The 27,897-nt window shown below is 42.6% G+C and overlaps 1 protein-coding gene, 1 long non-coding RNA gene and 1 other non-coding gene across 4 annotated transcripts in view; 2 read left to right on the top strand and 1 right to left on the bottom strand.

Moving 5' to 3' along the window:
- Positions 1–26,247, top strand: part of Gpalpp1 (GPALPP motifs containing 1) — a 27,967-nt gene extending 1,720 nt beyond the window's left edge. Inside the window, exons 2-9 of one of the 2 annotated variants that reach the window (XM_031361139.1) lie at positions 2,017–2,146; positions 3,327–3,443; positions 7,382–7,487; positions 10,673–10,804; positions 11,252–11,416; positions 14,561–14,659; positions 18,062–18,280; positions 26,112–26,247. In XM_031361139.1, the coding sequence (XP_031216999.1) occupies positions 2,017–2,146; positions 3,327–3,443; positions 7,382–7,487; positions 10,673–10,804; positions 11,252–11,416; positions 14,561–14,659; positions 18,062–18,280 (968 nt within the window). In that variant the 3' untranslated portion in view covers positions 26,112–26,247. Of the gene's footprint in view, positions 1–2,016; positions 2,147–3,326; positions 3,444–7,381; positions 7,488–10,672; positions 10,805–11,251; positions 11,417–14,560; positions 14,660–18,061; positions 18,281–26,083 lie in introns of both variants that reach the window. The other variant, XM_031361140.1, reaches the window with a different exon arrangement.
- Positions 13,814–27,897, bottom strand: part of LOC116084282 — a 23,029-nt gene continuing 8,945 nt past the window's right edge. Inside the window, exons 2-3 of the long non-coding RNA XR_004116063.1 lie at positions 17,695–18,057; positions 13,814–14,493 (exon numbers count right to left, since the gene is read on the bottom strand). This is a non-coding gene — a long non-coding RNA (uncharacterized LOC116084282). The remainder of the gene's footprint in view (positions 14,494–17,694; positions 18,058–27,897) is intronic.
- Positions 23,768–23,874, top strand: LOC116085582. The gene has a single exon (XR_004116657.1). It is a non-coding gene; the product is annotated as a U6 spliceosomal RNA (small nuclear RNA).

Raw genomic sequence — 27,897 nt, 5'->3', positions numbered from 1 at the left:
ACTCAGAAATCCACCTGTCTCTGCCTCCCAAGTGTTGGGATTAAAGGTGTGCGCCACCACTGCCTGGCGCTCCCTCTGTCTTTTCAATCTGGTGTTTTGAAGCCCCGTATTTTATGGTAATTTAAATTTGTATTTCTTTGTGAGAAATTAAATTGAACTTTTCTAATTTTTTTATTATTTTTTACCACTGTGCTCTGATAAAGTCTTTTGCTCATTTCCTATTGAAATTCCTTTTGTCTTATTGATTTATAATTTGTAAAATTAGCATATAAAGCATTCAGTTCCATTATATATATATTCATGTGTTTGTGTGTGGGCATGTTCATGAGAATGAGGTACCTGAGGAGATGAGTAGTTGTGTGAGCCCTTGAAACTGGAGTTACAGTCAGTTGGGAGCCTCCAGATGTGGGTGCGGAAATCTGAACTTGGGGCCTCAGCAGTATACACTCTTAACTGCTAGCTGAGCCATCCCTCATGATCTCATATGCATTTTTTAAACAAAACTTTTTGTTGATTCTTCTTCCCATCCCCCATCACTCTCCTCTACCCTTCACCCATCTCCCATAACCTCCTTTCCCCTTCTATGTCTCATGTGTATCCCTGTTCTTCAACACCACTTTTAACCCCCTGGTGGTCTCTTTTCTAGCTTATATTTCATAGTTTATATCTGTACTCACCCCACTTAATATACACATGTATGAACATTAGAGAACACTTTGTATTTGCCTTTCTGAGACTGGGTTACCTCCCTATAGAATACTTTCTAGTTATATCCATTTTCCTGTAACTTTTGTGTCTTCATTTTTCTTTACAGCTGAATAAAATCCCGTGGTGTATTTTATACCATATTTCTGGTATCCATTTATCTGTTGATGGACATTTAGGCTTGCTTCTTTTCCTTCCTCAGTGTTGTGACTGGGGCATCAGTAAACACGGATATGCAGGCATTGCTATAGCTGGTTAGTGATCTTTTTGTCAGCTTGACACAAGCTTTGGTCATGGTGTTTCATCACAGCAATGGTAACCCTAACTAAGACACTAATTTTTTTTCTTTCAGGTTCTCATAAAATATTTATCAGACCTATTACATTAGCTATTTTAAAGCATACTTTTCAGCGGCATTAGTCATATTCATACTATTTATGTAGCCGCCACTACCACTTCATCTCTTGACCTGAAATTTGAGCAACAAACCCCCATACCTCCCTGCCCACAGCTCTTAGTAGTTGCTGTTCTGTGTTGTGAATGTGCTGAACTAAGTACCGTGGAGGTGAGGGGATCAAACTGTCTGTTTAACCCTTCCATCAACTGTATAAGAAAAGATGGTGGATGGTGCATGTGTTATAAATGGTGACAGCTATTGTAAGTGTAGCACTTTGCGTAAATGCCCTCAGGGTTCATCTCTGTAACATTCTTCAGTGTTTCCTTCTAGTGAGGACTCCTGGTCTCAGGTTTAAACTTTATCGGCCACATTTTACAGAGTAACAAAGTAACATAGGCAGGTTAACTTACTCAGCCATATAGTCAGTAAGTGGCAAAGTACAGATTCAGAACCAAAGACTCCAACTCCAAAGCTTGTAGCCTTTCCTCCTTTGTATTAGAGTACAGCCTCCTCAGCCTCCAGCATCGGTGGAGAGTGCATAGCTTGTTCTCTCCTGCTGATGCTTCCTGTGTAAAATGTTCTTTTGCATTGCTGTATGGCCATTGTTGTCTCTTCACTTAAGTCTACCAAATGCCTTCCCTGGCCACTGTCTTCCAAATTGCCCCCTTCTACACAGACACATGTTTTTATTGTTTCAATATAAGGACTTTGTCTGAATTGACCTTTTTATGTTTGTTTCTTTGTGAGTATTTACTCTGTCACACATCCACAGTGGGTGGGTGGGTTGTAGGTAGATAGACAGTTAGAAGATAGAAGTCCATAGTAAATGCTAGCTAGCTGTGGCTATGAAAAGAGCATTTCAGTGGGGAGGACTAAGTGAAAGGGCTGTAACACATCCATCCAAACTTGTATAGTTGCAGGACCAGCTCTGCCCCCTAATTACAGAAGCTGCGATTCAGACTCCTCGGACAGTGATGAGGACAGTAGTTCCTTATCTGAAGAAGGAAATCAAGAGTCTGAAGATGACACTGGTCCAACTGCAAAGTAAGTCACTAAATTATACAAGATACCAAACTTTACACTGTTGTTTTCAAAACAAAAACACCTACTGTTCAAACCACCAAATGAAGATTCAAATGCTGTGGTGAAAGACCACTAGCTCAGAGAGGCAGTGAAAGCACCCAGCTGACCTTTCTCTTTAGCCAGAAGGAAATGTTCCCTTTCTACACTGTCTTAAATACCCTTCAGCTCAAAGACCCTCCTTTCTGTGCACTCTCTTAGCAGCTGGTTGCTTGCTCTGCCTCTTGACAGAGGGTTGACTGTATTTAGCTCTTGTATTAAAGGTATGTGCTAGAGCTGAACCATACCACAAGTACTTGTTTGCAGTAAACAGAAGGCTCTAGAATCAAAGGCTGAGCCACAATTAGAAACAGATTCTTCCAGTTCATGATGTGATCAAATATCCTACAGTATCACACCTCTCATAGATTGGCTGGAACCACTGGCTACTAGAACACTGTGTTTGAATTTGTGTGGACAGGGAAGATGTCATTGCAGATGGCATTTCATACAATCTACATCTTCTATAAAGAATCTTATTCTAATTGGGCATGGTGGTGCCCACCTTCAGTCCCAGCACTCCAGAGGCAGAGCCAGGTGATCTGTGAGTTGGAGACCAGCCAGGGCCACATAGTGAGACCTTGTCTCCAAAGAAATGAAAACCAGTTTATTGTAGTAATGTGTGGCAATGGATGCTCTGTTTAAATTAACAATTCCTTTCTAATGCAGCCTTCCTGATCCTGGGGCAGGCAGTTAGATTGAACTTTGTTTCTTAGATGATTAAGGTTTTTTATGCCCTGTCAAGATTATGCATCAGAAAGGGAAACTTATAGTGCTTTTGAGAGGGAGAATAAAAGCATTTCGCTAAGAAAGGGCTGAAAAGACTTGAGATTTCTCACTTAGTGGGATCTTGAGTTCTCCACAAGATAAAGAATACTGATCCAGTCCTGATAAATAAGTAACCGAAGATAAATTCCAAGAAAAGATTTAAGAATTGTTATAGCATGCTGTTGTTTTATGTGTTTGTTTTGTGTGGGTAGCAAGATTAATTTATTGTTTCAGTGTTTAAATATATCCATTGAATCTTTTCTATCAAAATTAAAGCTTTTGTTTTTGTAAAAATTTAAGGTATGTTTAACATAAGTTACATTATTTTTGTTTTCAGAAAGCAGAGGCGAAATCAAGACAGAGACGACGACGACGATGATGATGATGATGATGATGGGTTTTTTGGACCAGCCCTTCCTCCTGGGTTTAAGAAGCAGGACGACTCTCCTCCCAGGTGATAAATTAGACTGTGTCAGCCATTCTTTTTTCTTTCTTTCTTTTTTTTTAGATTTATTTATTTTGTGTGTATGTATACACTATAGCTATCTTCAGACACACCAGAAGAGGGCATCGGATCCCATCACAGATGGTTGTGAGCCACCATGTGGTTGCTGGGAATTGAACTCAGGACCTGGAAGAGCAGTCAGAGTTGATCACTGAGACATCTCTCCAGCCCTGTCAGCCATTCTTTTAAAGTTCATAATACTATATTGTTTTATATGGAAACTGGCCCACAAAAGTTTTTTAAGTATATAGCAATGGAGACTAGAAGACTAAAATAGTAGCTAGGAAGTGAGCATCAAGTCCCACTCACTTCATCCTGCAGAGAGGACTAGAGAAGCACTGGGAAAACAGTCAGCTAGAGCCCCTGATGGACAAGAGAAAGCAGGCAGAGTGTCCCCCCCCCCACACCGTCCCCCGGCTAAGACTTCAGTTAGCTGTTCCCACAACAAGGTAAACAGAAGCAGAGTCTTCTCTGGGAAGAGGCTGGGGATGACTGGCCTTGCAGCTGTGTTCAAAGCTGTGTTTCTACCCTACTGATGGACTCTCCTTCTGGACTCAAGGTCGTGACTTTGTGGGGAGGGACATGGTCTCTGTCCTCCTTTCTCTGTCTCACAGGACCGGGCCCACTGTCCCAGGACAAGGGGTCTTGGAGGACCCTGTAAGACAGATGTGCTTGGTTCTGAAACTATCTCCAAAACCACTTCTCAGGGAATGCATGCCGATTTTCTAGAATAATGCATGCCACATGCCTGCCAGTATGGAAGAGGTGGCTGTTCCTTTTCATAGTCACAGTTTAGGATCTCATATACCAATTCCAAATGTCCATGTAACTCTGTCTCTTGTAAGTGTAGCAGGACTACCAGTCTACTGCCATTTTGTGTGTGTCATCCATCCCCAAACAAATAATGCTTTTTTTACATTTTTTTAATAGTAGTACATATGATCCAGGTCCACAGATGTGGCTCTCAAAGCCTAAAACTTAGGGTCTATTTCTACCTTTCATAGGTAAGTTACTGGCCCCTGCAATGTAGCATTCCTTCCAGAAGAAGCCATTATAGATGGGCAGTCTCTCAGTTGAAAATCTGCAATCCAACGTGCCTCCAGATACTGAGTGCAGCCAGCATGACTCCACAAGTCCACTATTCACTGTACACAGCTTCTTTTAGGTGTATAATTTTATCACCTAGCATGTTATATACAATTGCCTCTAGACTATGTGTAGAAGGTGTATATGAAACACAAATGAATTTTCATGTTTAGACTTGAGACCCTTTCCCCAAGGCTTCTCATTATGCATATGTAAATAGTTCAAAATCAGAAATTGGAAGTACTTGTGGCCTAAGCATTTTGGATTAAGTACATTTTAACTTGTACTTAATCATGGCAGTCCTTTTCTTGAAAATTACATTTGGTGCTTGGTCTTGGTCTAGCATTTTTTTTTAACCTTACAGGTCTTTTGTTCATATGTGATGGTTTTTGATCTTGTGGTTTTTTTTGTTTTGGTTTTGGTTTTTTGGTTTTTCGAGACAGGGTTTCTCTGTATAGCCTTGGCTCTCCTGAAACTCACTCTGTAGACCAGGCTGGCCTCGAACTCAGAAATCCACCTGCCTTAGCCTCCCAAGTGCTGGGATTAAAGGCGTGCTCCACCACTGCCCAGCTAGGTGCCTGTTTTCTAATGAGGGAGGATGAAAGAGTGTAGCTTTGGATGGGTTGGGGGTGCTGGTGAGGATCTGAGGAGAGTTGGGGGAGGAGAACCATAATCAGATATATTATATGGATAAAAGCTATTTTCAGTTAAAAAAAAACATTTTGGACAATAAAATCCATGTGTGAAATAAATAGCATATATTATTAAAAAAAATCTCTGCTACAACTGCAGAATGCCATGTCTGTTCAGCATTTACTATATTTTTTTAATATTTTAAATTTTTTATGACATTTTATTTATTTGTAGGGAGGGGTCACACATGACCCCACTGCACATGTGGAGGTCACAGAACAGCTTGTGGGAGTCGGTTCTCTCCTTCTTATCTGTGAGTCCCAGAATTAAATTCAGGTTCTTAACCTGGCAGCAAGAGCCTTCCCACCGAGCCTTCTCACTGACCCAGAGGATTTACTGTCTTCTAAGACTTTACTGTGGATTTTATCTCCACAAATTCTAAAGTCATAAAATTGAACAATTAATGTCTGTGTGGCTCTGGTAAGGATTATACTTAAGAAAAAAAACTCAAACATTTCCTTGTAGCTTGTAGATGGCAGCTAATTGGATCTCTCTGATAATCTGAAACTGTACCCACTCATAAACAAAACTATTATATGCATGGTTCATGAACCAAGACAAGATTATGAAGACATCAGAACTGTCGACTCTCAATACTGTTTCATTTCTACAAGAAGCCTGTCAGGGAGACTCCACGTCAACATGTACCCCATGGAAGTGTAGCCAAGGGCTTCAGTGGCATCTGCATAGCCAACACTAGCCAGCAAGAACCACAAGGAAAAAATTGGATGAAGGGATTGAAAGTAATGAAATGAGAAGAAAGTAGGTTTTCCCTTCTAGCAAAGGCTCAGGAGCAAGGCTGTTCCCTCTTGTATTGATGATAGCTCCCCGAGAATAGGGTAGTAATGCAACTCAAAAAATGGTGAAACTTGACATCAGAAAGTCTGGGGCTTAGAGTCCAGCTCAGCCCCTCACTGCTTGTATTAATCTTAATCTTGGCTATTAATTATTATATGGACAAGAGTTGTTGAAGGGACTATATGCCTACAACCAAGTGCAGTGTGATTGGCACAGGACCTTCTCCTTCCTCTGTGGGACACAGTGGACCAGCTGCATTCTTCTGTGCTTCTGTGCCATTACTGGACTATTAGCAAGGACTGTGTGTAGGTTTGTACTGCTGTGGCACATTGCCACTGACTGCTGGTATCTATTGTATGTGTCTGCTGTAGGCGTCTGTACTGGCTGGTTTTGTGTGTCAAGTTGACACAGGCTGGAGTTATCACAGAGAAGGGAGCTTCAGTTGGGGAAGTGCCTCCATGAGATCCAGCTGTGGGGCATTTTCTCAATTAGTGATCAAGGGGATAGGGCCCCTTGTGGGTGGTGCCATCCCTGGGCTGGAAGTCTTGGGCTCTATAAGAGAGCAGGCTGAGAAAGCCAGGGGAAGCAAGCCAGTAAGGAACATCCCTCCATGGCCTCTGCGTCAGCTCCTGCTTCCTGACCTGCTTGAGTTCCAGTCCTGACTTCCATTGGTGATAAACAGCTATGTGGAAGTAAGCCAAATAAACCCTTTCCTCCCCAACTTGCTTCTTGGTCATGATGTTTGTGCAGGAATAGAAACCCTGACTAAGACAGCGTCCTTAGGAGAAAACACTTTCTACTTAAGTAGTTCTGACTGTAATTATAAGACCAAGTGGAATTTTTCAGTGGATAGCAAATATAAAAACAGAATGGAAGACAAAGCACAAGATGGAAAATACCCTCGTGAGGACAGTCGTGTTGAGAAGATTGCAAATGTGTGCTTTAGTGTCTAGTTGATGAGTCCACAGATAAAGATACTTCTCCTACAGCCTGAGAACTTGAGTTCCACAGTACAAAGAGAATCCATTCCCTAGATTTGTCCTCTGGCCTCTACATGCATACTGTGACAAACACATACCCATAGATAAATAAAAATATTTTTTCTAAAAATTAAGTAGGACATAACAGGTACAAAATTAGATTTTTAGACACCTACTAGAGAATTAATAATATTACTGAAAATAATGTTATAAAAAAATTCTTATTGTCAACGTTTGTTATTATCTGGCTTTCTTTTAACTGTGAACTTTTATTCTGAAAATAGCTTTTTAAAATCAAGAGAGGTTGATAATGGTATATTTTATTTTCAGGCCTATAATAGGTCCCGCATTGCCACCGGGTTTCATGAAGTCTACACAGAAAAATGACAAAGGTAGAGAGAATCCAGGGCAAGTGTCATCATTCTTCAACTCAGAGGTTTGGAAATTTTTTGTTTAAAGAATAAAATGTATAACAAACTCAGAACTTGAATGGTATCTGTGATCATGTGACCCACATGTGATAGGAGACTCCAAGTATCAATCTCTTTACACATTGTCAGCTTACTGTGAGAGTAGAACACCCGGAGATGAAGTAAAAGCTGTTCTTGTCCCTGGTCAGTCTTAAAGCAAGAAAGTCTGGTGTTAGGGTTTGTGCTCCTTATCTTTGAAGGGTGGTATTTTCATTACTTTTCACTTCTTCTTTTAAGGTGGAAGGTTTTAACTTTGGAGGAAACTGCCACTCATTAAAATCCTCTGCCTAGGGAATGGTGCCACCGGTGGGAGGCTCTTCCCGCCTCAGCCTCACCCACCCATTAACACCCCACCCTCATTTGTCTTGAGGCAGGATCTCTTCATAACCATGGCTGTCCTAGAATTCACTATATAGACCAGGGGGGAAACTCATGGAGATCCACCTGCCTCTGCCTCTCAAGTGTTGGGATTAAATGCATGTGCCACCATGCCTGGCCCCAAATGCTAATGTTTTTTAAAACTTAAAGGTCATCATAGAGAAATAGTTCCGCAGTTAGGGCATTTGCAGAGAACCCAGGTTCAGTTTCCAGCACCTACACTGGGCATACCTCTACCTCTAAGGGATCCAATGTCACCTGTTGACCTCAGTGTACATCCATACATATGTGGAATACAGACACAAAAAATCTACACACATAAATAAAAATACATCTATTTTAAAGGTTCATCATATGCTTTATATTTGCATACTTTATGCCACAAAGGTATCTAGCTATAGAAAATTACAAATACATTTAAGATGATGGTCGTGGGCTGATGAACTGGCACAGTGTGTAAAGGTGCCTGCTACACAAGCCTGGCCACCTAAGTTCCGGCCCTGAAATGCAAGAGAGCAGTGATCTCTAGTGTTGTCCTCTGACCTAGACACACACGCGTTATTATTATTACTATTAAAAGTCTGAAGATGGTTGTGACAGCACAGTTTACTACTGTAGAGCTAAGCAGTAAATACTTAAGGTTACACCATGAGTCAAGAAGAAAATGGACACATTCTTGTGAGAGTACAGAGAACCCTGGTCCTGAAAGGGTTATTCTTAGGTACTTGTTTTAAAACTTGATGTAAGTTCTGTATTCTTCTTAATAGACTGATTTAAAGCTCCATTTCCTCACTATAGGAAAAAAAAATCAAGAATATTATTTCAGAGTTTTATTGTAAGAATCAACTGTGGCATTGAATGCCTACCACAGTTATTCTTTTGTTTGTGTGCATGTGCGCATATGTGTGTGTCTCTGTGTGTGTGTGTGTGTGTGTGTGCATTTCAAAGTAAGCCACAAGAGCAGGAATAAAATTATTTTAATTGTACTTGTATGAGTTTAAGGAGAACAGTCCTAGATAGAAAGCAGGTGTTGGGCTAAAGGGGAAATGAAAAGGGTATAGGTGAACTCCTTATCCTGTGAACTCATAAAAATTAAACTAAGGTGTAGAAGCTGTCAGAAGAACCAGAGGACACATGCTGTTCGTTGTAATAAATCTGCTGAAGGCAGGGAGAGACTGTAAGCCTTGAGATGTCACAGCATCTGCCACAGAGTCACACCTGGGAACTGTTCATCAGTGTGACTTCAGAACAGGATGCACTTCTAAGCCATCCACTCTTTTGTGTCAGCTGAACACTTACTGCAGGCCCCCAGTGGCTACACTGGGCTGGGATTCAGGGGGCAGTTTTCACTGTCCTTTTTGTCCTCTATAAGGACCTGTCCAGACCGTTCTTAGACCTGGAGCAGCCTGCTTGCAGGAGCCCCTCTGACTACCCACCTACGTTCTCTGAGCACTTGCCTCTTCATGTGGACCCTATACCCAGCCCTTTACCACAGCCCCCCTTAGCCTTTCCTCCTAGCCCATGTACAGTCCGTTCTTCACCCAGCACCCTGCAGAAGCACAGCCACCGCACCTGCTAATATCCAGAGAGCAAGCAGAGAACAGAAAGCCCACCCGACAAAGACAAGACCTGATATGAACACCAAGACATCCTAACTCCAGATGCCTGGGTCCTGGTACAAAACAGGAACATAAAGAGCCAAAACAGTGTGCCTCCACCGGAAGCCAGTGGCCCCATTACAATAAGCCCTGAGAAATGCAACATAGCTGAAGGCAAGGCCTTAAAGTAGCAATTATGGATCTGTTCAAGGGCCTTAAAGAAGGGATGAATACACCCCTCTACAAAGTGTGAAAATACAAACAATCGAACGAACTAATAAAAACAACTCAAGACTTACATAGAGAATTTAACAAAGAAATAGAATCACTCTAAAGAGAACCCAAACGGAAATGAAACTGGAAATGAAACATTTAGCAAGTCAAACAACCATCAGAGTTCAGGATGTGGAAAAGAGAATCTCGGGTGTTAAAGACAAGGTAGAAGGGATAGCTCAGTCAAAGAAATGCTAAATGTAAAACTCAGAGAGCAAGAGGTACGCGGTTGACACAGTGCCATTTTGTCTTTGTAGTAAGCAAGCTGTGCTGTGAAGTGAACAAATGCATCTGCATCAGTGTTTTGGAATCCGTTATGTAGTTCTTGTTTCACAAAAGCTGATGATAATACCATGATTCACTTGTCATAATCCCGAAGAGCATTTTATGTATAGAGAATAAAATAGGTTTCAAATGTGTCATTTCTGACCAATTGGAAATAAATACCAGGAACCCTATGTGAAAAGGATTCTAAGGCTAGATCTTTGTCCATTAATCAGAGGGCTGAAAGCCTGGAGGTGTGACTCAGTGGTAGCACCCTTGCCTAACACATGCAAAACCTGGGTTCCTACCAGCAACACCACCCACAGAGAGATAGAGAAAGAGAGGGAGGCAGGGAGGGAGGGGAGGGGAGAGGGAGGGGGAGAGCACTCCGATGGCATAGGAAGAGACATGGGACAGACAGTCCACAAGCTATGGAACTGTCATTGTCAAGAAGCCGAGGGAAAGCTCATTGCCAGCATTGTGGGGTTTATGGGGTTTTCATGGGTTTTTTGTTGTTGTGTTGTTTTGTTTTTGTCTTATTGCTTGTGTTTAATCTATTCAGCTAAATTCCAGGTAATTTAAGATCATTATAACCTATTGGTCTCTTCCTAGATTAAAGATACTGTCTTGTTTTAAAGGAAGCAGAGAGCGGTGAAGATGAGGATATTGTTGGCCCAATGCCCGCAAAAGGACCAGTTAACTATAGTGTAACAACAGAGTTTGAAAAAAGGGCCCAGAGAATGAAGGAAAAATTGACCAAAGGAGATGATGTAAGTTTTCAAAGTTTTTTATTGATTTATGCATATGAGTATTTTGCCTGAATGCATACCAAGTCCATGTCTGTGTCTGAGGAGGTTAAAGGAGGGAATCAGATCCCCTGGAACTGGATCAACTGGTGTAAGCCATTTGTGAGGGCTAAGAACTGAATCTGCAAGAGCAGCAAGTGCTCTTAACCTCTGAGCCAACTCTCCACCCCCTTAGTAGTAGCAGAGAATGTGCGTGCGTGCGTGCGTGCGTGCGTGCATGCATGCGTGTGTGCATGTGTTTGTGTGGAGTTTTGGGGTTTTATTTTGAGACAAGGTCTCACTGTGTAGTCCTGGCTAGCCTAGAAAGCACCATGTAGCCAGCACTGGTCTTGAACACAGAAATTTGCTAGCCTGTCTCCCCAGAGCTGGAACTCAAGGCATGACTACTTTGTTTCTTATATTCTCACACAGGACTCATCTAAGCCAATTACAAGAGAGTCATGGATGACTGAGCTTCCACCAGAAATGAAAGACTTTGGTCTTGGGCCAAGAACCTTTAAGAGAAGAGCAGATGACAAATCTGGAGACCGATCAGTCTGGACAGACACCCCAGCTGACCGGGAAAGGAAAGCTAAGGTAACAGGGTGGTTTTGCTTTTTTTGATTTTTGTTTGTGTGTTCTGTCTAGTGTGGCTTGAACTTGCAAAGACACAATACGAGATTATTTAAGGGTACTACTGGTGTAAGGTTTTGAGGGCAATAGAATAGTTGTACATGACCTAAGGACTTGGGATGGTGATTCTGAGTTCATTGTCTCACACAGGTGAAAATTAAAAACACGGGTACCAGTGGCATTATGCAAAGTGGAAACAAGCTTTAGTCAGGAGAGTTACAGAGATGTGAGAAATTGAGGAAAAGTGTGAAATTTAAAAAAAATTAAAACTCTTAAGAGTGGTAGGGGTTTCCAAGAACTCCCTCATCTCAGGTTTTATAGTTCTGTAGCTAAGACTGGACAGGAGCCAAGTAATTACTATGAGGTTGGTTAGTTCTCTGGGCTATCAGAAAGTGAATGGATAATCCACATGCTCTGTGAATGCTCCATGGTCCAGCAAGAGAGATGCGCTGTTTATCTGTTGCCCATCTGGCTAGGGATGGCCAAAGCCTCCCTGTCCCTCTCTGACTTAAGCTTTGTTAGCCATTGCCCTTGACTGTCTGCTCGATGTCTGCCACCATCCGCTGTTTCTCACTCCAGTTTTACAAGTCTTTCAGTGCTGTTAATTAATTATTCCAAGTGCTGTCTGTTCTCATGGACACCTCAAAGTGTTGCACAAAGTGCTGGTACTCCACAGCTAAGCCCTGGTCTGGGGGTGGTGGGCTGGGGGAAGCTTTGCGATAGAAGCCTTCCTTACTTCTTGTCTGTACAGTTATCTAAAGGATAAAAGATCGATAGTCCCTCAGCAGGTTTGATGGGGAACAGCCAGTCGGCTGACAGAGCCACACACTCTCTCCCGTATCTGGTCTGCTTGGCTCCCTCATCCCTGCTGCAGCTTCTCTGTTCTCCAGCCTGTGCCCTTCCTCGTTATTGGCACCCTGGTACTTCATCGAGTCTTTAACTCTCCCCGTTGTCACAGCACCCAGCCTCTTGACATTTGCACACTGGGCCCATCCCCTTCCTGCCTGTAGGGTGCCAGCCCCTGCGTTACTTTTTTTTGAGATTATGATTCTGAAAGAAAGGCATGAATCATCCTCTGCAGAATAGAAGGAAAGCCACACTCCTTCTTCCCATTTTCCAATCTACTGCCATTTTCAAAACCTGAGGGAAGCTCCAGGACCGGGTTCAGTGTCCTTATTTTATGGACAGGAAGCCACCCTTCATAGCTTGTCACGGAGCTAGTAAGTAACCACTGAAATTTTTCATTTTTAAGTCTCAAACTTCAAATTTCCTGGCCTTTATGCCTCATTATACTATACATGAAATATATCTTAAATTTTTTTAAAAGCAAACTAACCTGGCAAATGAAATGATACCTGGAGATCTCTCAGAGTGACTGCATCAGCTACATAAACTCAGTTACTGCCAGTGTAGCCAAAAAGCACCTCTGCTGCTGTATCAAACAAATTACACAAACATAAAAGCCTGTGTACATAAAGTATCTTAGTTATTAAACTTTTGTTATTAAGAAGCACTCTGTTGGTGTCAGGATCTGAACCAAGGTCCCCAGAGGTACTGTTAAACTTACTCCATGTTTTAGAAGTGCAAGGTCTCGGGCAGTGGCATGGGAGGTGCTTCCTCCCAAGCAGGATGGCCTAAGCTCGATCCCCAGGACCCACGGGTAGAGACACAGAAGTGACTCCTGGGTTGTCCTCTGACTTCCACGTGCCTGCCATGGCATGCGCTCCCTCCCTGAGTTAAAATATAAAAGATCATTTGTTTTTTTTGGTTTTATTTTATTTTATTTTATTTTTGGTTTTTCAAGACGGGGTTTCTCTGTATAGCTCTGGCTGTCCTAGAACTCACTCTGTAGACCAGGCTGGTCTTGAACTCAGAAATCCGCCTGCCTCCCAAGTGCTGGGATTAAAGGCATGTGCTACCATCAAAAGTTAATTTGTTTAAAAGGTGGTAAGGTGTGGGTGTTGTGATGCGTTCTCCACGCTCTAGCAAACTGCCGTACACTTTGCATTTGGTCCCAAAGATTAAAAGAAATTTGAGTATGGTAACAGATGGATGAGGCAATGCAGTATGCATAGGAGAAGAAAAGACAACACGTGATGTCAAATCTAAGTAGTCCGAGGCTAGTGGTTCTGAAGTACCTGTTTTGGTTTTGTTGAGGCAAGATTTTACTCTGGCTCAGGCTAGTCTCTCACTTGGCAGTCTTCCTGCCTTATTTCCCAGTGCTGGGACAACAGGCATGAGCTGCCCACTGCTCTTAGCTGATTCTTTTACAAGCTTTTATTTTTATTTTTTTAATGTATACAAGTATTTTGCTTGTTTGTATGTCTATGCACCATATGTGTGCATGATGCTCACAGAGGCCAGAAGAGGCCGTTAGAGGCCGTTAGATCCCTGAGACTGGAGTTGCAGATAGTTGTGAGCCTCCATGAGGATGCCAGGAATTATATGAGGTTTTCATAAACAGAAAACAATTTTGAAATATAACTTCAGAATGGTGTCCAGTCATGTTGTGTTGCTTTCCCGTTCTGGACCTCTAGAGTATCACTGTAAGCCTTTACAGGGTAATCCAAGTGTGTTTGCTGATGGGATGTTTCTTTCCTGCTGTGGTTTATTCTCTTGTCGACGTTGTGTCAGTAAGCTCTGCTCTCCTTGCTTCAGTTCCAGTCTGTTAGCAGGTTTCTTGGGTTTCTGCAGACACTCAAAACATCCCTCAATGGTGCTAGTGTCCTCTGTTTCTTTTCTCCTTTCCCTCTTCTTTGTCAGGATGTATATATACCTTCTGTTTTCTCCTTTTACTATTTTTGAAAACAGCAGTGGAAGAGTTCTTGTGTGCTGTTTTCCTAGATTTTGCCATTTTTAGTCCAGACTCATCCTGAGTCTCTCCCAGCTGGGTGATGGTTTGCTTTGGATCTTACTGTTCCCTTTTTCAGGACAGCCCAGGCTCCTGCACTGACTGACTCCTTCTTGAGGATGTATGTTGCTATTTCTGACTTCGAGGAATTCAGCTGGCCTGGCTTTAGTTCAGTTTCTTGTCATTTAATCTAAGTAAAATGAATAGTATTTCTTTTTAATTCTATTTTAAATGATGTTATTATGTTCATTCTTCAGGAAATACAAGAAGCAAGGAAGTCATTTAGTAAGAAAAATGAAGAGAACATATTGTCAGGAAGGGATAAGAGACTGGCTGAGCAAGTATCCTCATACAATGTAAGTAAGAAAATAAAATGCATAAAGATATAAATAGTCTCTTCTTCCTTTCTCTCTCTCCCTTTTGTCTCCATTTCATTTGTTTTGTGCTGAGATTTTACTCCATAGCCCAGGTTGCCCTCTGACTTGTCCTCCAGAGTTTGCTGGTCTCAGATTTTTCTGCTTTTATTCTATTGTTTTTATTTTTATTTTTTCTCTCTCTGTCTCTTGTCTCTGTCTCTCTCTCTGTCTCTCTCTCTCTCTCTCTCTGTCTCTCTGTCTCTCTCTCTCTCTCTCTCTCTCTCTCTCTCTCTCTCTGATTATTTAAAATAAGCTTTGCTCAAATTGTAAAGGAGAAGAATGAAAATGGCAATAACAGCCTCTCACCTCTGACCACCATGATGTAAAGTGCTGGTATTATCTTTAAAATTCAGAAAGGAAACAACTATGTTCCAAACAGCTAAATATGCAAGTCCAAAAGCAAGGCATGTTTTAACTGCCACATTCATCTCCTTCAGCATACTGATTAAGTATACAATCTTTTTACCTAAATAAGATGGATGGCACACACGCACCTCACCACTGACATCACAGGACAGCTGCCTGTAAAACTAGACTTGTAAAACACAGGGCTCCAGCTTCACCTTCTCTCAGGTCATCGTCCTTACCATGGAGCACAGTTGCTTATACAACCCCTAAATCATGCTGAATCGTACTGTGCTGCCAAAACTGGGTCCATGCCCACCTCAGGGGGAGCATGAGCAGGCATGGCAGCAAACTCCAAGTGAGCTCCAGTGATATTTCTGGCAAGCTGGACAAAAGGCTTCAATTTGTGATTGCCTTTGGCAGAAATGTCATAGTACTCAAGATTCTTCTTTCAGTGGAAGACAATAGATTTCGCCTTCATTTTCTTGTCTTAACATACACTTTATTTCCATACAATACAATGGGGATGTTTACACACACACACACACACACACACGCACACGCACACGCACACACCCTCTTCTAGCTCCCTACTCCATTTAGGTACATTTTTATAAGTAACTCTTGATGTTACATCAAACATCATAATGGCACACTGGGCTTGGTAGTAGTAGCCATCGCATAGGCTCCCAGACTTCTGGCCAGCTGTGTTCCACACCTTCAACTTGATGGTTCTTTAGTTGGTATGGAACACAAGTGGGTACACCCCCACCCCCATGGTGTCTGCATCTCAAACTCACCCCTCAAGTGGTACTTCTTCCCGGGACCATTCTCACCCTCCAGGATGAGCATCCAAGAAATGAACATTCTAATCTTGTATGAAATTCTGATTACTATGACATTTACTGTTCAAAGTAGTGATATAGTCTTAATATGAAATTGCTATGTAACCCTCTCCTTTTGATAAACTGGACACTCTTTAAAGTTGTGCCGGGAAAACAAAAACCAGTCAACCAGAAACTAAGCATGAGTGTTCAGAAGCCGTGCTAAAGCCGTCCTTGGGCCAGTGAGACAGCTCAGTGGGTCAAGATGCCTGCCACCAAGCCTGGGATCAATCCCTGGGATCCACACGGTAGACAGAAAGAATCAGTTCCCACTAGTTGTTCTCTGACCTCCACACACAACCCTACAACGCCAGCCACACAAAAAAAATAAGTTAAGAATGTGAAAGCCATTCTATTCAAGGTAAGTTGCTCTCAATTTCATAAATTGGAAAATACAAACGTTGTTTTGGTTTCGGTGCTGGGAAGTGAACACTTTGTCTGTGCTACATTTACACACTCCACCACTCAGCTACATCCTCTACTCCACTGACAGTTGTGGTTTGGTCTTTTTCAAGACAGAGGCTCACTACTGAGTGGATGTCAGGCTGACCTAGAACTCACTATGTAGTCCAGGCTGACCTCAAACTCTGGGTCCTCCCACCTCTGCTGGGATTGCAGGGTCACCCCCAACACCCAACCCCACTCCACATCGCTCACCATTCGCTTGCTCTGTGTTCACTGAGCTTTCTTTACTACTTGGTTTTCATGGGTATTCTTGGACATAGTCAGGGCCTTAACAGTTACAGTTTTTAAACGAAATATATCCTTTCTGCCATACCCCTCTTCTTATATATCTGAATTTAAAGCATTCCAACAAAGGCACTATGCTCTTATAGGAAATATGTATAATAGAACCCAATATTTTAAGTCTGTTTTTAAAGAAATTAAAAGAACTATGTTTGAGAGTTAGAAAAAGAGCCAGGTGTGGTGAAGCACACCTATAATGGTAGTGTTTGGCCAGTGGAAGCAGAAGGGTCAGGAATTGAAGGCCAGCCTTGGCTACACAGCAAGCAAGTTGGAGGCCAGCCTGTGCTACCTGAGACCCTGCCTCTTCATAGCCTTAAAGGAAAGTCGCCTTTACAGATGCTCTGTATGTCTTAAGAAAGACTGAATGAGGGGCTGGAGAGCTGGCTCAGCAGTTAAGAGTGCTTGCTGATCCTGCAGAGAACCCAAGTTCAGTTTCAGCACCCCACGATGTCTCACAACCGCCTACGACTTCAGTTCCAAGAACTCCAATCCCTTTGTGGCCTCTGTGGACTCTTGCATACCTGTGCTGCACAGAAACTCATGCAGGATTACATGTATACATATTTATCTTTCTAATCTTTGAAAAGAGACTAGCTAAATGGCAATCATTGTGAATAACCTTAAAATGACTCCCACGTTCCCTGGTCCTGAATACTGTTCTATGCAGCCTTGGGTATGTGTACATCTACACCCAGCTTGGAGGAATCCTTGGTCCTTCTGTCCCAGGCTAGTCTTCTGAGAGGTCTACAGCAAATCCCTAAACTTATTAAACCAATTGCTTAGCGCAGACCTTGTCTGAAAATGCTATCTAGATAGACCTGCAAGTGTGAGCATCAGCACGAGCTAAGAGGAAGGGGTTGGGGGGAGGGGTTAGGGAAAAGTACAAGCAGAGTAGTGGGTGAAACCCATCAGCTCTGGCTGTGCACCATCTGCGCAGGCCTAGAATTAGGCCACATCTGTCCTCTGTATTTTCATAGTCACTACTGGTTTGGCTCCCACCTGGCTGCCTTCACCTCTTTCTCCATGGGTGGCTTCAGGGACCAGTTTGTCTCTGATGTGGGAATAAGAGTGTTCCTTCTTTCACACTCTCACTCTTGGTTTACATTCCTGTTAGGACTTAGGTAACCATAGACTCTGCAGCCTTCTTTTCTTACTCTTGCTACATATAGCTGGTACATATCTTCGTTCCATCTGAATCCTATTTGCCGCAGGTGTACATTTTCTCTGTAGATGCTGTCTCAGCTCCAGAAGACCCCATCAGGGTTTGCAAACATCTCTTATTCCCATGCACTGGTCTTCTCTGCTTCGTGGTTGTAGACTGTCTGTAGCATACATGAGCTAAGGTTTTTACTTCTGCTTTCCCTAGGAATCAAAAAGATCAGAATCCCTCATGGACATTCATCATAAGAAGTTGAAGAATAAGGCTGCTGAAGATAAAAACAAGCACCAGGAGAGAATACCATTTGACCGTGATAAAGATCTCAAGGTTAATCGGTTTGATGAGGCTCAGAAAAAAGCCCTAATAAAGAAATCCAGAGAACTAAACACCCGGTTTTCACACGGCAAAGGCAACATGTTTTTATAAGTAAGTGTACTTCAGTGGTGTACACTTATACTGATCAGCCTCAGCCCCTCAGAATATACCTTTGTCTGAAGTAATTATGTGCACAAATACATTTCTTTTTGTATAAAGTAGATTTGGGGTCTACATTTTTATAAATTGTGACTTTTGAAAAGTTGGGGACGGGGGAGATTGGGAAAAAAATAGCTTTGCCTTCACATGAGGCCAACAGGACATTGCTGCTAGGAAAGGGTTCCAGTGAAGAGAAGGGGCTCTTCATAGAGTATGGCGTGCAGCTTGAGGGCTTGGGTGCTCCATTAGAGACAAAGGAAAGGGCTTGGGGGTATTTGTGTATGTGTGTTTAATTGTTCACTTGCTTTGTTGGTTACACAGTCTCTCACGGTGTAACCTTAGCTAGCCGGGAACTCACTATGTATACTAGCAGGCTGGCCTCAAACTCACAGAGATCCACCTGCCTCTGTCCCCAAGTGCTGGCATTAAAGGTGAGTGCCATTGTACTTTGCTTTGCACAACATTACAATTGGAAGAGATGCATTGCTTCCGAAGGCCTTTGTAAGTTGAGTGTCAGCTGGTATGCCTTATATCCACAATTCCATGGCTCTATCTGATGAGAGTATGTGATGTTGGTTAAGGAACTCTGTAAGAGCTGAGGATGCTTCTTAAGCTGCTCATGATTTGTAGTATTATGAAATGGATATCGATATTCAGATGTGATTTTTACACAACAATATAAACTTTTAAAGTGTTTTCCAGCTTACTGCATTGTTACCTCAGAGGTTTTTCCTGTGTGATGTTTGTCTGTCCACCATAATTTGTTAGAGAATGATCTTTAAAAACATATAAATTTGCCCTGGTAATATGGAAACAGAAAATCAGTGTTTCTCATATAGAATAGAATATTCTGGGTGTTCTTGGCTTTTCTTCATATAATTGAGAGTCCATCCCTACAATGCTACAGCCCCTAATTTTGTGTGGTGTCTTACAAGTTTATTCTTAGTTCTGAGTGGGACTGCATACTCTCTAGCACAGCCTGGACCCTTTTTTTCAAATATATTTAACCTGCCCTAGAATCATTGTGTCAGGCTGTCTTAGTTAGGGCTTTACTGCTGTGAACAGACACCATGACCAAGGCAACTCTTATAAGGACAACATTTAATTGGGGTTGGCTTACAGGTTCAGAGGCTCAGTCCATTATCATCAGGGTGGGAACATGGCAGCATCCAGGCAGGCATGGTGCAGGCAGAGCTGAGCGTTCTATATCTTCATCTGAAGGCTGCTAACATTATACTGGCTTCCAGGCAGCTAGGATGAGGGTCTTAAAGCCCACACCCACAGTGACACACCTACTCCAACAGAGCCACAGCTTCTAATAGTGCCACTCTCTGGACCAAGCACATACAAACCATCACACGGGCCCTTGTAAATTCATCAATTTTAAATTTCCTCGTTTGTCTTCTAAACTGAAAGCACACCTGCTTGAATACAGAACATGGAGTTTTGTCCCTCCTGGTGTTGTATTTTTTTATGCCTAGAACTATTTATGTAGTGCCCGTCAAGTTGTTATTGTTTTTATTGGTTTTAAAGTAAAGAAGCTGTTTGGATTATCTCAGGCTAAGGAAATATTCTTGTGATTATAATAGTATATATTTGTAGGGGAGGCAGTCTGAAGGACATTATACTCATCTCTTGCCAGTCATGTGAAGTCTAGGACTCTGTCTTTATGGTTCCACCAAAGCTGTCTGCATCATGGAAGTCACATGGGGTCATCTGACTCATGTATATATGTGTGTGTGTGTGTGTGTGTGTGTGTGTGTGTGTGTATACACACACACACGCAGTACTTTGTATCTGGTTTACTGGAATATTAATTCTGAATGGCTTTTTAAATAACCAAATAACCACTGGACATGGTGATTCTGTGCTCACAGCCCCCAGTGGGGGTATTCTGTGCTTTAGTGTTGTGAGCAACACCTCTAGCTGATAAACAGACACTCCTAAAGAGGGAGATAAAAATGGGAATGCTCTATGTCTCTTGCAGGTTTTCTTGTTCTGCCGACTCCGTATTCTAGTTTTCATGAAGCATAGGGTTTTAATGGGAAAATATTTTGATTCCTAATTCATGTGAACTTCATAAAAATTGGGCAAACTGTTCAAATTATAATATAAAGTATTTCTTAATAGTGGCACACTTTTTGTACTGGTATAAACAGCCTACTCAAGGACTGCTGCTTCTTAAAACCTGAATTATTTTGAGTAAGTTGGAGAGGCTTCTTGTCCACATAGATTTAGACAGACCTACCTTTTGGCTAAAGTGAGTGGGTTTCTGCATATAAAACTTTATACAAGAGTATCAATTCTGACTAGGCATGGTGATAAACACCTTTAATCCTAGCACTTGGGGACCAGAGGCAGGCTGATCTCTATGAGCTCAAGGCCAGCCTGGTCTACAGAGTGAATTCCAGGACAGCCAGGGCTATGTAGAAAGACCCTGTCTCAAAACAACAAGAAAAAGGAGTATTTATTCTCTCCTTTTCATTTTGTGATATTTTTTCCCCTCAATGAGAGGAAAATGGGTTCTTGGTTTTGTTTTGTTTCTTTTTTTAGCTATGAGAAAACCTAACATTTTTCGAAATTTGGTACTTTTTAAAGTTAAAATACTAAGAAATAAATCTTTTTAAAGGAGATGACAGTCAGCAGAGATGGCTCCTATGTTAAGAGCATGTACAGTTCTTGTAGATCACCTAATTCAGGTCACCTGATGTCCACAGTCCATGTACTCCAGCTCCAGGGGATCTGACCCCCTCCTCTGGCCTCCATGGTCATCTGTGCCCATATATAAAATGCACACTCAGATTCCCTAACTTTAAAAATAAAAATAAGATAAATCTTAAAAGTAAAAATATCATCTCTGGACACTCATTAGCCTTGCTTTCTCAGTGGAAGGGGATAGGAATAAGATACTTACTGTTTCCTGTGACCTCAAATAAAGGACAGCCCAGCAGATGCATTACCTCAGTGGCACCCTGGAACCAGTGCTCTTTTCTGTCACCCAGATAGCAGTGGCACTAAAGTATACACCATTTCCAGAGAGGTTTAGCCACATGGAGACATAAATCCCAATTAATATCGACCATAAAAAAATGAAGCAGCTCTGTGTGCATTACAGAAAGATGGTCTTCATATCATTCCATTTTCCAGACGGCAGAGACCGGCTTGAGTCCACTGCCCTGACAGTCAGCATTTTCTAATAAAAGCAGCCCTACATTTCTTGGCCATGTTTTACAAGGGCTCTGATGCCTTCTCATCGGAGTGAAGAAACCCTAGTGTCTCACCACTGATGCCAACGTTCCCTGGACAGCCTTGTCCAGGCCCGACTGCTCGGTCTCAAACAGTACCCACATTGCTGGTGAGCAGACAGTTGGTTTTAGTTGGTTTGGTAGTAGGAGAAGGTGAGGGACTAAAACAAGACAGGGCTTGGCCAACCCAGGATAAGACTTTTAGATTGGCCTCCCCAGGGAAAACTCAGCCCTGCTTGTGGGGTGGGGTACATAGTCTACATAGTCATCATTTATTTAGCTTTAAGAACACATTTACTTTACTATCCACTTATCCTTAGTTAGGTACAAAGTTGCGATGTGTGTAGAGCCGAGCCTCCCATATTTCAGAGTCACATAAATCATTCGCTGTTACATAAATCATTCACTGGTACATGTAACTTTCTGGTTCTTAAGCAAGCTAATAATGTTGATACTGTTCTGAAATGCATGAGGTGGGGCAGAGCTCTTAAGCTCGAGGCCTCGTCTGCTTCCACCTCTCCATGGTGTTATAGGTACTTCTAGAAAAGCCTCTCTGGGGCATTGTACCTGAGAGGAGGAGTTAACATCAAGGGAAGCGTCTCCTGAGGAGAGACCATGAAGCATCGCCTACCTGGCTCCTGATGCCATCCGAGGCTCCAGGCTGCTGTTAGGGAGCCTTGTGCTGCTGTGCAAGAGCTTTTTATTTGGTGGTGGTTGTTTTGTTTTGTTTACAGCTTTAAAAAAAAAAAAAAACACTCTAATGTGGCCCAGGCACGTGGGTGATCATGAAGTTCTGGATCAACCCCCGGTACTCAACTACCACCCAGGAATTGTTTAACTGTGCCCATGGTATGTACAAGGTTAAAAAGTTGTTTACTCCTTCTCATGGCCATTTATCGGATTACCATTAAAAGGCTGGTTTTAGAAAAGGAGAATTTTGAAGTATAGTTTTATATATACACAAATGAATAAAATGTCCTCTGTGTCTAAGAAGTTGAAATCTTCCCCTTTTTTCCTTGTTTTGATATATTTACCTTTCCTGAAGCAAGCAGTACCAGCAGCGAGAATGTCCTGTAAAAGGTTCTGCTCTGCCAGTCACTGTGGGCTGTTCTGCCGGGGATGGGAAGGAGAAAGAAAATTCAGGGGAGGGGGAAGGGTGAAGATGCTGGCGGCACAGACCTGCAGTCCCACTATTTGAGTCTAAGGCAAGAGAATCACAGACTAAAGGCCTGCGTGGGGCTGCATCCTGTTTTCCAGTCCAGCTGCGATGAATGAGAACACTGTCACTGCACTGACCACACAGTGGAAAGCTTGTGCTGGGACGGAGGATTCCATCTCGCCTTTGATTCCCGCCAGGGTTCTAGTGGGAATTCCAGAATTTCTTAGGGTATGTCATCAGTCCTGAGTTCACCACAGATTTGTCAGTGTTTGTGTCTGCCCATTGTGAGTCTCCTTTTCAGGAGGTAACTGCTAACCCACGTCTCAGAATCTTCATGTAGGGCAGCAGTGGGTCGGGGCAGGCACACAGGGCACACATTAGCTTTGTGGCTGGGGTTGGAGCTGTCCAGGGAGATGGACTGTGTTTAAAGCACCTGTTCACCCCTCCCCATTCACCGCCCTCAAACCTCTAACATCAAGAAGTACACTGCCAGCGGGCAGTGGTAGCGTGCACCTTTAATCCCAGCACTTGGGAGGCAGAGACAGATGGATTTCTGAGTTTGAGGCCAGCCTGGTCTACAGAGTGAGTTCCAGGACAGCCAGGGCTACACAGAGAAACCCTGTCTCCAAAAACAAAACAAAAAAACAAACAACAACAAAAAAGAAGTACATCTACCATAAACAGGGAAGACGGAAATTAAGGCTATCAGTTAGCTTACCACAATCCGCTGTCGTTTATAAATCACACCACAATAAAAGGATATGTTTATTCCTTAAAATTTATAAAATATTATAACAATAAAAATAAGTAGTATAAAAGTTGTTTGATATAAAACAAAGGAACATGACAAAAAAGATATTGTAGGTATTGAGGGGGGGTCTCAAGGAGGAGTGGGGGTACAAAAGGGAAACAAGAATGTGATTTAATTCTGTTTACTTAAAATATGTTTTTAAATGTTAACAAATTCAGGTAAATTGAAATCATATAACTTTTCTCATCATAATGCAATAAACGTTTTAAAAAATACATGAATGGGTGCTCGCTTCGGCAGCACATATACTAAAATTGGAATGATACAGAGAAGATTAGCATGGTCCCTGCGCAAGGATGACACGCAAATTCATGAAGCGTTCCATATTTAAAAGAAAAAAATACATGAATGGAACATACAGATTATTAGAAATTTTTTTTAAGTGTACAAAATGTTGCAATAGAAGAAAGAGATAAATTGAATGGCAATGCACCAAATATATTCTTTATAATAAAAAAAAACTCCTGGGAATAATCAAAAAAAAAAAAAGATATGTTTAACCTTTCCCTCCACAAATAAGAAAAAAAAAATGAAAAAATAGGATTTCCAACTCCAACCCAAACATCAGCCAGAAAGGCCCGACCCGAAACCAATCACCTCTTAGATAGAAGGGCAGTGGCTACAGCAGCCCTGATACAGGTTAGTCAGAGTAGCAAGCAGATTGACCCTCACTCTCTCAAGCCCGAGACAGGACATAGTGTTAGCAACCTGTAGCTAGCAGACATCAGGGGTCAGGGTGACTTGGACAGGGTGTCCTTGTGTTCTCTCAGTGCTGTGTGCATTCCTGACTCCAGACCACAGGGTCACTCAGAAGAAGGGAAGGCATCATTCTCCAAACAATGGCATATATTCATGACAAGCAAAATTTAGAGGAGGAAAAAGAGAAAACTACCATTGATTGGCAAAAGCCTAGCACAGAGTAGTTAGACAGGGCTTCTTAGCGGCTTTGAGTAGAGGTCATTTTTAATTCACGGTTGTATGTCGTTAGCAATTAAATAAGTTGCCATGGTGCTCCCACCTCTTGGACACTGCAATTGGATCATTTGTAAATGTATGCTTTCAGAGACAAGAAGGCCAGGGGTTGTCCTTGCACAGGAAGCTGTTCCAAAGTGGGCTTTGCTTATTTATGTTCCTAGCAAACTACCAATCTCCAATGTGGGCAGTAACCGCAGTGATTTAAGTGTTAATGGCACAAATTGTGCTTGTTCTAGAATGAGCTCTGGGGTTTCTGTTAGAATGCAGGAGGAGGTTCTGGGGCCATTTAAACCAACTCAGTAATTAACTACAACCAAAAACATCTAGCAGCATAGTGAGAGGAAGAGGAAAAATGCGAGGGAAGGATGGCCTATACACGGACAGTTGACGCCTCGCCCTGGAAACTGTTTCCGCTCTAGACAAATGTCTAGGAGAGAACACTAAGTCAGCTCTTATTGCTATGTATTTATTGAGCCTATACAATATGAAAGACGCTGATCTGAGAATACAAAAATAAATAAGACATGATCTTCAACTCCCCAGTCCAGGAGGGCAGACAGTATGCAGAACCAACTAGTGCTGTGTGGTGAGCACATGCCAGAGACATGTACATGTACTGATTCTGATCAGAGAGCATGCCTGGGGTGGAGCTGAGAAGAAAGAGCTACAGTGGATCTCAGTGGATGCTGTTGCTGGTGTGTGGGCATTAAAGAGTGAAAGAGACCAGCTAGAAAGGAAGAACCAATGCGGGGGTGGGGGGGAGAGTCAGCCTGCAGAGCTGAAGAACAGCAGCCAACCAGTCAGCAAGGTTGCAGAGAAGACAGGAGAAGGAGGGGCCTGGGAAGCTGGCTCTGTGGGTGAAGTGCTTGAGAGTTAAGCATTTGAAGTACACAGATACAAACCTGTAAGCCTGCCCTGGGAGCAAGGTGGAGATGGGCCAAGCCTCAAGCTGTGGTTCTCAACCTGGGGGTCATGACACCTTTGGGACCAATATTAGATATTTACATTGTGGTTCATAACAGTAGCAAAATCACAGTGATGGGGTAGCAACAGAGTCATTTGATGGCTGGGGGTCACTACAACATGAGGAACTGTAGTAAAGGGTTGCAGCGTTAGGAAGGCTGAGAACCACTGTCCCAGAGGCTCTCTGCCTGCAACCAATAGTGAGCTCTAGGTTCAGTGAGAGACCCTGTCTTAAAAATGTAAGAACACTGGAGCTGGATTAGATGGCAGCTGGAGAGATGGCAGCTGGATTAGATGGCAGCTGGAGAGATGGCAGCTGGAGAGATGGCAGCTGGATTAGATGGCAGCTGGAGAGATGGCAGCTGGATTAGATGGCAGCTGGATTAGATGGCAGCTGGAGAGATGGCAGCTGGAGAGATGACTCAGGAGTTAAAAGCACTTGCTGCTTTTGCAGAGGGTTTGGGTTTGGTTCCCAGCACCAAAAGCAGACAGCTCAAAATAATATACTGAGTCATAATAGGATCATTAGTGAGAAGTAGTCTAAGATAGGAAGCAGACCACTGAACTGGTGTCTCTGGGAGAGGGGTGCTAAATGACGCCAGGACCTCTTCCTGTATTCTTATGTTTCAGCTTCCTGTCCTTCATGGGGTGAGAAGAACCTGTGTCACATGTCATCACCATGATACCTGGGCTAAGGGCACAGAGCGACTGACCAAGGACTGAGGCCTTGAAACCATGAGTCGAAATAAATCTTTCTTCCTTGAGATTGTTGTGGGGGATTTTGTCACAATGACACAAGAGTAATTGTCCTTTACATTATACAGGGGGGAAAAAACCTTGAAGAACTAGAGCACATATTTCCTTGCTGAGGGAGACGAGCCCATTTGCTCCTTAGGTCTGTCCGTTTGTGATCCCATCTCATCTGCATCTGTCCTTTACTAGTTACTGTTCTCTCTCTGCATCTAGCTTGCTCAGGTTTCTCCCGTTTAAAAATAAAATGACAACAACTGCGAACCTCCTTCAAGGACAAGATCAGGACAAAATTACAGATCAGCAGTCATGGGAAGTTCCCAAACAGATGCAAACAGAATGTGGCCTTTCGAATCAGTGAGAGAAGTCACTTACTCAATAATGGGTTTTGACGCTACTGGATAGACTTGTGGGAAATGGGTTGGTTTCTGTCTTGCAGAGTATATAGAAATAAATCCCAGGTAGATTAATTTTTTTTTTTTTTTTTTTTTTTTTTTTTTTGGTTTTCAAGACAGGGTTTCTCTGTGTAGCCCTGGCTGTCCTGGAACTCACTCTGTAGACCAGGCTGAGATTAAATATTCTTAAGGTTAAAAAAAAGAAAGTTCTAGAAGAACTGTGTAGATATACTTTATATTACATGAGGTAGTTTTGTTGTTGTCATGGAGTTACTAGGATTTTCTAACACTGGCATAGTATCCAGAACACCTAAAATAAAACCTGATAAACTAGTCTACATTAAAGAGAAAACTCAATGTAAAAACACAGTCAAGAGATAAGTGAATACTTATACACAGACAAAAAGCTCAATTCCCTTTGACCTTGAATAAAATGATAAAATACCATTTAGAAAAAAATCAACCAGAACATAATTAGCTGTACAGTAGGTAACTGGGCAAAGAATATAAACACAACACTCACAGAAACAGAAGAACTCTTAGAAATACGAGAAGAAACAAGCTTGCTTATAAAGAGAAATGCAAATTAAATACAATTTGGAACCCAGAATGATGGCACACACCTGTGACTCTTGCACTCAGAAATCCGAGGCAGGAGGACCACCCCATGTTTGAAAGGAGCCTGATGTGCATCATTCATTCTAAGTCAAGCCAGGGCTGCACAGCAAGACCTTGTCTCAACACAACAGCATCGGAAAGTAACAACAGCAACAACAGGATTTGGGATCCTGCTCCTAGAAAGGCAAACAGAGAGGGGCTTACGTAGGCGCCTGTCCTCTCCTTCCTCTGCTCCCTGGGCACACACTGCCCTGCCTTCCTTCCCATTCCCATCAGCTTCCCACCACTGATCCTCTCTCAGCACTTACACCATGCCTTCAATTAAGTTGCAGGTCTCTGATGGAGAAATGCTTGCAGTTAGTGTGGAATTTAAAACAATCTGTGACCGTTGAGCTCTTGTTGAAGGATCTTGGAATGATGATAAAGCAAGGGGCCCTCCCTCCAGGATGCATTGACCACTAGGATGGCCCTCCCTCCAGGATGCGTTGACCACTAGGATGGCCCTCCCTCCAGGATGCACTGACCACTAGGATGGCCCTCCCTCCAGGATGCACTGAACACTAGGATGGCCCTCCCTCCAGGGTACGCTGACCACTAGGATGGCCCTCCCTCCAGGATGCGCTGACCACTAGGATGGCCCTCCCTCCAGGATG

Source organism: Mastomys coucha, unplaced genomic scaffold (assembly GCF_008632895.1).
Source record: "Mastomys coucha isolate ucsf_1 unplaced genomic scaffold, UCSF_Mcou_1 pScaffold9, whole genome shotgun sequence".
In the NCBI taxonomy this organism is placed as follows: Eukaryota; Metazoa; Chordata; class Mammalia; order Rodentia; family Muridae; genus Mastomys; species Mastomys coucha.
The sequence above is the reverse complement of the archived record's forward strand: the minus strand, read 5'-3'. Positions and strand labels throughout refer to the sequence as shown.